Genomic DNA, 11016 nt, shown 5'->3' on the forward strand with positions numbered 1-11016 from the left:
CGCGCCGGCACTACAAAAGACACAACCCAAAACCTCCCCAGTAGGACGTGAGTGAAGCCATCTGCTCAACCTGCTGCCCCGGATCTACCAAAACCTGAAAAAGAAACAACTGAAGGCTTAGCCTTCGCAGTATGGCAACAAACCAGGAAAATACCAAACCCTCTTAGGTAGGGCTCAAATCAGAAAACAATTATCAAAATCATTCATCATCATGTCGTGTCAGAGCATGACACGTACAAGCCACTCAATGGCCACAGTACAAAGTTTCAATCACATGCTTTCACATCAATCACATGCACATCAGTCACGTACAATCATATACATTACATTTTCATTGAGTTTAGTGAATTAACAGTTCTTGTGGGTGCAACACAGGCACGTGCACACCATGGGCGGCATACAGCCGAGAGACAACCCTCGTGGTGGCCCATAACAGTATGGATCCATTTCATCCGCTGCAGTGGTAGAGCACTCATCCATGGATGTGTGAAGTCCAAGGAGAGATACTCAGCCTTCCCTAGGACACCCAGGTTGGGAAGGCAGGAGCCCAATGCTCCAAGCACAACACACAACAGTACCTTGGGGCCTTGCACTGCCTGCGCTCCGACAGGCGAGACCAGTGGCGAGAACGGGACGTCTCTCAAATACACAGCCACATCCCATTGGCCTCTCATCTCTTAATCATTCATTATTATCATTAGAATAATGCATTCACAAACTGACTGGCTAGCTCATGAGGTTGGTACACTCCATGAGTGGATTCACACCTCCAGTTGCCTCCACACGAGGTCTACATATAACACTAACAGTCATAGCTAGCCGTCAAACAATATGGGTACAATTACCCTTTAATCCATTCATTTGCATTATTGCCCACAACAATGAATATGTAACAAAACACAACATTCGTATCAATTATCACATCAATTGTATCTTTGAAAAACTTAGCCAAACCGTAGAGTAGTCTCGATCTGCGATTGACTCGTAGCTGTCCTATGCAGTTATCATTCTATGATGCTTTCTAATGCATAATTGGGGTCGAGGAGATACTCGACTCGATACCCCGCCTCATCTGTCCTAAACAGATATCAATTCTAGCATGCACATGCAAATGCGTAACCTTTTCAAAACAACTACTAATAATCTTTCAAAACAATTCATATCGTATATCAAAGCATGAACAAACATACATATACTCATTCATAAGACAATCAATCAAGTCACGTTACAATCTTAGGATCTCATGATCCTAGGAGCACACAATCACACATTTGCCCAGGCATGGATTTGCCTGAAATGTCACCATACTTGTGGCACGCTCACAAAACTCCTCAAAATTCCTTGAGCTTCGAACTCAAGGTCGACGGGATGTGCCCGGTGTACCTGCAGACATAAACAAAATGTAAGACTTCTACTAGTTACCTTAACATTCCAAATAAATACAAAACAAAATCATTGAGGCATACGTCATCGCCTCAAGAGGGTGTCGACAGGTAGTGTCGACCTACAAGCCCTCTAATAGGCCACTACGCAACTACTTGTCGTTCCCACCCAACGTCAAAACCCCGATGCTTCGATCAATCCATTCTTCATGCATTTCTCATAACCTTTCCTTTAGTTGAGGTGTCTTCCCAACATGTGCACCCTCTTCCTACTACACATACCACCCACGACATCAAGGGTGCTCCAAGCATTACCCAAAGGCGGTCCTACGCTTCTCCACAACGTCTAACTCTACCATGCTTCCCTATAGCATCGAAATATCATGCATAAAAGATCATAATAAACACGAATCATCTCTTCTCTCCCATCATCCTACACTTTTTCCAAAAAGCAAGGTCGCTAGCATGCGTCCCTAACTATCAATTCTACCTTCTAGCATGCTCAAACAATAATTATACATGCTTTAATAGATAAAATTCAAGAATCTAAGCTCAAATAGGCCTTGCTCACCCCAATCCAAGTGTCCAAACTGCTGTAACGCCTCCGACAGCCCCCTTCAAACGTTCAATCAAACTTCAACGGCACCAATCGTGCAGTGCCGCCACCACCAACACCGCCTAATCGCTGCTAAGAGGAGAAAAACACGTTCCCCAAGCTGGAAACCTAACAAACCATGCTGAAAACAGTGAGGAAGAGTGCTCGATTGGGGAAAAATGGAAAAACAAATAGGAAATGGGGAGAAAAACTCAAGTAGGAAACGTGAGGGCAGGGGGAGGGTGCTGTCAAAAAGGGTGGACAGAAGAGAGAGTGAGGAAAGGAGGGTTCGGACTGAAAGGGAAAGACGGTAGAGGGGAGGAAAAATCAAGTGGCCAAGGGAAGAGACGGTGAAGAGAAGATGGGTGGAACGAGTAGGGAGCTCTAGCAGAGAGGGAGAGGAAAAAAAATCATGCGGTAGGGGGAAGCTGACGAAGGGGGAAGAGGCTGCGTGGGAGGGAGGAGAAGAAACGAACAGAGAGGGCGAGAGAGAGAGAGAGAGAGAGAGCTCACCCACGCTGCCGCCGCGGCCACCTCTACCACTGCCGTCGCCGCCGCCGGTCCAGCCATTGCCCCTTCTTCTTCTCTGCGCTGGCACAGGAGACCACCAGGAGAACGACGAAGGAGAATAGGGAAAGGCGAGGGAGGAGCCCTCCCATCGGGCTTCGTCACGACAAAGGGGTTCGGGTCTGGATCTGGACCCTGACCCGATCCAACCTGCAAGAACGTCGCACATTACATTTATAACCGGCTTCGGATGATGTGTGGTGGTGGGTGGGGGACTAAATAGTGGTGGAAGATAAGCATCATCCAATGCAAAGTGCAAGGTGAACTTCTAACCAAACCATGTAGCCAACATAAGTGACTGAAGCTGTTGAGACTTTGAAGATGTGGTTATTTCGTTCCTCCCAGATCCTCCACCAACAATTGATTAACCAAGAGTTTTAGATGAAACACTAGACATGGCTGACAGAAGAAGAAGGGGCAAAGAGGAGGAGGGTGTGTGGGGTGAGAGGGGTAGGAGGAGAAGGGCAAACAAACAAGGCGAGAAGAAAAAGTGGTAGAAGCAAGGACAATAGGTGAAAAGGTAAAAACAGAACCCCATAGTTGTAAAACCAAAGGAGCACTAGTCAATAAACTAATGACCAAAGCAGTGTAGGCGATCAAATTAGGTCCATGGTGGCTGGTTTTTAGTACATGCTTTGGAAATTGTCCGAAAGCTTTGGAGGTCCTACCCCACCCTAAGTTTGCAAACATTTTACTGCATAAGGCCTTTGAGTTTGCTGAGCTGCCTTGGCCTCTTAGTTTCAATAGAAACTAAGTTCTCATCCACAAAGGAAAAAGACTTTTCTCTTTCTTTCAAATTAGTTTGATCATCTCACAAAAGTATATAGTACGTTCAGTAGATCAAAATTCTAAAAATTTATTAGTAATAATATTTCTATTAGACGATGTAGACATTGAATTTTTTGACGATTTTAATTGTAGTTTTCAATATTTTGAGCACAAAATTCAGCTAAAGCAATTTCAAGTGACTAAAAAACTAGAAGGGCCTTCTTTTCATCGGCTTGTGTAAAGAGTTGACACCAATGAAAATCATACTAGGAAACATGATTTCTATCAGTTGCTCATCTAGCCAGCTATGCCGAACCCCTTGCGTCAACTGTAGTGCATGTACTAAAGGCCATATATATATATACACACACACTCACACACATAAATATGTCTTTATCAATCAATGGTGGTCCACCCCACTTTAGATAGATATCTCCACATTTGCCTATGCTCATGCATTTGTCTAATGGAAAGAAAGAAATTGACAGGCAAGTGGTTGTTGATGAAAACCCTAAATTGCTAAGCATGGTTGGAGATGATAATACAATTTCTGCAGGAGCTGATTAGGAAAGCCTAATGAATGCCTTGTGTACGTTGATTGTGATGCTCTTTAGGGGACTTGCTTTAATGGTGGGCCACAAAATTTGAGGATTGGAGAGGTGATCTATCCCTTTCGGCTGTCATGGGGTTGCTGTCTTCTTTCTTAGGCATTCCCATTTCTTCTGTCCTTTTGCACTTTTAGATGGGATCACCAACAAAAATGAAATAAAATAAAATTATTGATCCTACTTTGGCAGATTTGTAGATTTAATCATGTTCAGCCGATGCATTGCATATGATGGCCTTGATTGGATGAAGGTTTGAATGGCCGGAAGATTTCAGTTTTTCCTACTTTGATAGGATTTCTTTTTTTTTTTTTTTGACGTTTTGCTTACGTAAGCAAACCAAAAATCGTTGATATCTGTACCGTTCAGTATCTAATGCTCGGTGTCTCGGGTGATGACCTCAGTCCGTATCGGTTTGCGTTGGCTTATTTTTTTTATTTTTAACCAAAAAAAGATAAAATATATTTAAGATTATTTTAAAATGATGATATTAGAATTTTTAGGCATTTATCTGCCAGTACCTTATCGGCAGAAGTGCCGCATGTTACATGTACGATGCATATGGGCAAGTTGGGATTTCGACTCTAATATAGGAGACCATGTGCTTATCAGACCACGCACTTATGTTGACCAGTAAGACTTGTAGTTTGTGGAATAAGGGCAAGTTAGGAGACCTTTTTATATTAGGCTTTGATATGAAATATTTGATTTTAAGGAGTTCAGAAGATTAAGTTGTAAATATAAAAGCAACAACAGGTTTCATTTTAGAAAAAAAAAAAAGACCTCATTCCCTGCTTTCTCCCTCTTCTCTTTTAAAAGACATTTTAAACTCTGGCAAAGTAAGCTTGATTTTTACATTGAGGATTTAATTTTTATCGTTTGATCTTTTTGGAATCAACCACTTAGAAGATTCTCATCAAATTTGGCATAAGACAATCTTTTGGCTACCTATTTTCCTTTCAAAACATTAAAAAATATTTAAAAACTGACAAACAACACCATCGAATTGGTCACTAAATTTAATATATTTTTGCCACTCAATATCTTAAATCCGCTGATTCAGGCATTTTCATAGAGTGCTCGGAGGTAGGGGCATACCCACGTCAATCAAACGCACCGGAGCTTGTCGGAACTCTCGAGTTCAGGATATCCACAAAGACAAAACTCCTCCTATTCCTAAACTTTATTAAATTTTGCCTCGTCATCCTGTTCTACCTGTCCACCTCTCCTTCAAAGGAAAACTAGGACCAGAAATCTGTTAAAGGGACATATTTGTTGCAACCCACTTTCCCGGACCATCCACCTAATCGGGTGCCACGTTTACATCAGGGAAAGAGGAAAAAATTCCTGGCTAAAGGGCAGTACTGCTTACCCTACGAGAAATTTTTCAACTGTGACATTAGCAAAAATGGTAGTTCACCGAGTTTAAGATCGAGCGGTTTCATGTTATGAAATCCACGCGTCAACTGGTTTTCTTGGGTGCAATTGCACCCATATCCCAACGCAATACCAGGAAAATCCATGTAATATACACTGAACAGACACAAAGTTCTTTTCTTATTGATTTTCAGAGATGATGAAAGCTTAGGCTGGCTCCTAGGGCTCTATCAACCATGTGACAGAACATAATTGTACTGTTGAAATATAGGCCTCGACCCTTCAATCAGAGGAGCATAGGCTTGTCGGATACGACGAACTTTTTCTCAAAATCAAATGAACTTTGAATTCTCCCATCCGCCAAGAGGGACTTTGCTTTCAGAGAATAAAGCCATCCGTGTGCAACTCTTTCAGTCTCTAGATTGCGACAAGACTAATCTGGACAACAGGAACAGAAAATTCAGGAGATGAAAATGACATCTTCAGAATGAAAGGAGGAAGCTTTAAGCTTTGCACTGCAACTGATCAACACAATTATGCAAGTCAATTATCGATAACTTCAGATTAATTGAATAAAGGGGAATCAATCCCCTAGTATCCATTCAAAAAGCAAGACACCATGTGGGCTGCCATGAGAAAGAGAGGAAGACTACCAGAAAGATGACATACTCCTGCATAACCAACTATAATGCATCATTGCTAATACATATACAAACAACCTTCATATTGTTCAACAAGGAAAGAACACTTTTACTGCAACAAACTATTGCCATCTACATCACAACTATTACTTATGGCCACTGTAAAACACAAAATGAATAGAGATAGTTATCACTCACAAGCAAATTTTGTGCCGAAACTGGTCAGACAGATGGCAAAAGCTTGGAAGGCAGAGAGTGGTTGCCGGTAATCCATGGTGAACATGTCATCCCCTACTTTGCCAAATTGGAGGAGGACCAACTCATCATCTCCGATTGCCCCAGGCTGGCTCGGATCAACAGTTGCTACAAGCTGAAAATTCTTTACAGAAGCAACTGTAACACGCCCATGAAAATTCAAACACCAACATTGTAGATGCTCATGCCACCTTGGGGCTTTGTTTTTGAGGATTACGTTTCCTGAGGTTGAAGTTGAAGTAGATGCTTCATGCCACGTACTCCTATCCTTTGCATGGGTAGTACTACCCGATGTCTCTAATGGAGAAGGACAGCGAAGATTGCAGTGCATTCTCCTTGGTCCTCTTGATTTTAACAAGTTGAACTTATATGAGACCTGCCCAATCTCATAATTTACATCAGGAACACGTGGACAGACTTGCTTTGGAGCAAACCTACGGCTGGTCTTACAGCCTGAAGGGCGAGCACCAGTGTACGGCTGACGGCTATCATATATAGTGAAATTCGTCCCTAGGAAATCAGAGCTGCAAAACATAGAAAATTACGTTAAGACAATTTCTCAATCGACATTTTGACAACTAGAGAAATTAACTATTTCTAACAATCCTGCTCTTGATCTTGAATTTCATTATTGATGAAACAAAGATTATAAAATCAAGCACAAAAGCATACAAACTGAAAACAAAAATCCCTGAACAGCAAAAGCCTATAAACTGAAACACAGTAATATTTTGCCCCGACAATTAAAAGTTATCTTTAAATCAACTCTCAAATCAAGATTACAAAATTGATGCACAACTAATAAACAAAAGATGCAATGTTAAAATTCAAATCTACGTGAAGGAAAATATATTGTTTCAAATGCATCACAAGGTCCAGGAGATCATAGTATTCCTGTCTGAACATGTTTCGTTGAGGTGAACATAAGAGGACCTCATAAGCCTTTGGATATAAACATCTCCCAACCCCAACAAAGAACCATATCAGTTCTTCTCTGTAGATGCTATAGCCGGATAAAATAGGATGCCAAGTCAGAGTAATTTTACAGCGCAAGGTTATTTCATGCCTGTGGTCTTAGGCTACAACAGTTTCAACAGTCATTTCTTTTAGATTGAACTGAACTTGCAGTTTACCTCAGTTTTCCAACATATGCACTGCTGCCTTGTGATAAGTCTTCAGAATCAAGAGAAATAATGTATTCACTATGAGCACCATGCCTGTACCGTCGAGCTGCCATGAGGAATTTACCTTTCTCCATGGAGGCTGCAGGAAATTAAACAAGCACAGGTGAGAGAAATCATATGGCCTAACTTCTATATGCTGGAGGCTGGAAGAAAATAGAGCTCCTGAAAAAGAAATTGAGCCAGCAAAGCCATGCACATACCAATAAAAGATTGAAACAAAAAGGAAAAGGAAATGTAACAGGATGAAATAGAAAACCTTTCTTTTTACTAATTATCTTATTTTCTAATATGAAAACCAACAGCTAAGACTCCTAAAAGATGTCCGAAGTAAGACATAGAATATGCAGGACTAGTAAAAGCAACTTACTTTGTGACAAGCCAAGATAAAGATAAAACGTTGAAGTTTTCCTGTTCCTCTTTATATAACATTGGAGGGGAAGTTCCCGAGGTCCTGGCTGCATAAACATAATATAAAACGTAAGCAAATTCCTTTTTTGGTTAACTTCAAGGATGAATGCGAAGTGTTGAATGATTAACTTAAACAAGAGATATAACAAGCCAATCCTCTGAAGTAGGGGGCCATGCTACGATAGGCAATACTATTTTTTATGCAATGTATAAACAAAGATTCCTCAGATCCGCATATGGATGAATACTTTTTGGAGAAAAATGATGCTACGATCAAACATCAATGTACAACACTAAGAACAAGGAAGACAAGATGGATGGAGGCCCTTGTATATTTCAATAACTACCTGCAGATGGAGAGTAACAGACAATGGTGTTCCAAGACTAATCATTAGCTTGACCTCTTAAAACCAAGGTATGACAACGGGAGCTACTCTTAAAGTGAAATGTGCAGGCTTGATTAATCTACAGTTGCGTAGCAGGTTCTGAGATAAAGAAATAGGAATGAAAACCAACTTTAATGATAAGTTAGATGAAAAAAAAAATGCACATAGCCTGAAGAAGCACTCTCTACACACCACATAGTATCAAGAAAATCCACTGGCTTCCAAAACAGGGAAACGTCGCGTATCTCTTACTTGGTGGCACACCATGTTATTGGACTTATTGGCATTTGGCGTTATTTTTGTGATTTTCCAACAGTACTTCGTTTTGTATCTCTCCGATAATTACTGAGGCTTCAGTTTACACCTTGACTCCGGCGATGACTGACACCTCACCTCGTTTTTTTTTTCTATTTGCAAAATGAGTGCCACTCGGCGCACTTCTCGCACCGAATTCTGCTCATAGAGTTGGAAAACGCCCACTCCATCAACCAAAGATCTATAATTTTTCCTTTTCCATCATTTATTATCTCTTTTTAGGAGTCATTGAGTTCATATCCATAGTAGTAAAGAAAAGACGCTTCTTACACATTGTATAAGAGAAGGACATAAGTACCAACCCGATGGTTCAGGTGCCATTTTTCTTCCTGTGTTTCTACTTATACGCAACAATTTTGCAAAGACAAAGCCGAAAAGTTTTATCCTCTGCATCCAGCTTCAAATCAAAGTGAATTGGTTTAAGAGTTCTGGTTATTGTTTACCTCAGAATCTCCATCACAATCACAGCCAGAAAAATTCCCAAGCAAACCACACGAAACATAATCCGCCTCAGCAAGACGAAAATTGTCCACTGTTTTATAACAAATCATCATATGCGGCAGCTTTAACAAGAAAAATTGAGGGAAAGAGAACCATATCCATTTGCGATCCCGAACAAATTGCAAAAGGATGGAACAAACTATAAAAGGGAAGAATCCCGTAGATCTCGGAAACACATAATGAAAAGGCTGAATCGGCTCCTAAAAGCAGAGAGAGAGAGAGAGAGAGAGAGAGAGAGAGTTTGACCTGCTTGAGCGAGAAAGGAAAGGTTATGATGCCGCAATCCTTGGGGGGCCTGACCAGTGCTCTAGTGACCTCCCTCCACCTCCTGCAAACGGCTGCGCAGGCCACCACGTTCCGCCTCACAGGCCAGGCGTCGTCCCTCGCCTCCACCCTCTGTATGATATCCACCAGAAGCTCCGGCAGCAGCCTCCCCCATGTCCTCACCCCTTCCCCTCCCTCCTCCTCTTCCTCCTCCTCCCCCTCCCAGAACCCTTCTCCCCCCTCCAACAACTCCTCCTCCTCCCCTTCATCCCTCTCCTTGCCTCTGTTTCTCAAACCCCCTTGCTCCGACCTCAGAATCAGGAAAGGGACGGTCTTCCCCTTCCTGGAGAAGCTCCTTCCCAGAGATCCGATCCTCGCCAGGCTTCTCCTCAGTGACATTTTCTTCAATTTCCTTTCCTCCCCGAAACTGATTAGATTATACAGCCATTTAAAGGAGCAGCAGAAGACTGGAGTGGGGGATGGGGGAGAGGGGGAGGGAGATGGTGTGTGATGATCTTATGGTCATCAACATCATCATGCCATCACCATCATCACCATGTCGGATGGACAAGGAAGGGTGGGGAGACAAGGGCGCCACCTTTGCCCCCGACGTCCGTTTCTATCATCACCGTCTCGCATACGCACTTCTTATCGTCCGTCTCGTATCGGGAGGTTTACGTGTTCCACTTTAAAAATTAAAGGAGTTTTTCATAAACACCACCAGCGGTTTTGTAAATGACTGAAAACTCACTTAGCCTTTCGTTATCATCCAAAACACACCTAAGTTTCTCGGTGGTTAATTAAAAATTTCATAAGGATATTTCTAACGGATTAAATCGTTAAATTAGTAAGAAAACGACAATTTAATACAACTAAGTTTTTTCCTTGAAAAAATATTTCAAGTTAATATATTCACACTAATTATTTTAGACATAATAAAAACCAACTAATTTAATATAATTAACCCTAAGTCAGGAGGCTAATACAAACTAATGAATCTGAAATTTGTCTTCCTTGAAAGAACTTAACTGATACTTAAGGTTAATTCACGAGACATTGTTTGCCCTTAACGGTGCAAAATTTATGGTGTATTTTTTACAATATGAAAAACTTAAATATCCTTTTATTATAATTAAACTTTTAATCTTCTTCCAATAAATATTTTCAAAATTTACTAAATATTTTAAAATATATAATAAAACGAAATAGTCGATTTTTCGAACGTTCAAGAGCCGTTGGCAGCTTTTGATAAAATGACCTTAGAAATGAGGTGGGAATGGTTAAAAGTTACACAAAACCATCATGATAGAGTACCCATCATCTCTTTCTCCTTTTTTTTTTTACTTGATATATGGAAATGGCTAAAGTAGGTGGCTCTAGATAGCCTGAGTCAGCATTCAGTTTTCTAGTTTAAGCTACCAATATGTAATCCCGTCAAACAAGAAGCAGGCCTAAAAGACTCAAGGCATCTCAATGAGAGTTTTATTTTATTCAAAACTTAAACGGACAATTTGCACACATGCAAGTTGCAGCCAACAAGGACATGCAACTTCAAACAACAGGAGAGATACACTTTACTAATTTATTCATACCATATCTTTTATATGAATCCTTTGGCTAAAAATTTGATTCCATACACTTGATAATTTAGAAAAAGACATTAGCTAGATTAAGTTGATCCTTTGACCAAAGATCTTATTCCATACCCTTAAATCATTTAGAAATAAACATTAGCTAGACTAAGTTATCCATACCAGATAGCCTATAC

General features: G+C 40.9%; 1 protein-coding gene and 1 long non-coding RNA gene across 4 annotated transcripts; both read right to left on the reverse strand.

The window, feature by feature from the left end:
* On the reverse strand, nucleotides 1-2553 carry LOC116259788 (uncharacterized). Its single transcript, XR_004173973.2, has 4 exons — nucleotides 2491-2553; nucleotides 1954-2106; nucleotides 1309-1383; nucleotides 1-94 (listed from the first exon to the last, which is right to left on the reverse strand). It is a non-coding gene; the product is annotated as an uncharacterized LOC116259788 (long non-coding RNA).
* A 2893-nt stretch (nucleotides 2554-5446) lies between these two features.
* Nucleotides 5447-9841, reverse strand: LOC116261385 (tubby-like F-box protein 1). 3 transcript variants are annotated; one of them, XM_031640123.2, is made up of 5 exons: nucleotides 9231-9840; nucleotides 7742-7829; nucleotides 7324-7453; nucleotides 6134-6714; nucleotides 5447-5732 (listed from the first exon to the last, which is right to left on the reverse strand). In XM_031640123.2, exons 1-5 carry the CDS (start codon nucleotides 9645-9647, stop codon nucleotides 5728-5730), a joined length of 1221 nt encoding a protein of 406 aa, XP_031495983.1. In that variant the 5' UTR covers nucleotides 9648-9840; the 3' UTR covers nucleotides 5447-5727. The 3 variants fall into 3 exon arrangements, with proteins under 3 accessions (XP_031495983.1, XP_031495984.1, XP_031495982.1); XM_031640124.2 differs by lacking the exon at nucleotides 5447-5732 and adding an exon at nucleotides 5829-5965 and having other exon boundaries at nucleotides 9231-9841; XM_031640122.2 differs by lacking the exon at nucleotides 5447-5732 and having other exon boundaries at nucleotides 5967-6714; nucleotides 9231-9839.
* Between the last annotated feature and the right edge of the window lie 1175 nt (nucleotides 9842-11016).

The sequence above is a fragment of the Nymphaea colorata genome, chromosome 9, assembly GCF_008831285.2.
Source record: "Nymphaea colorata isolate Beijing-Zhang1983 chromosome 9, ASM883128v2, whole genome shotgun sequence".
NCBI lineage: Eukaryota > Viridiplantae > Streptophyta > Magnoliopsida > Nymphaeales > Nymphaeaceae > Nymphaea > Nymphaea colorata.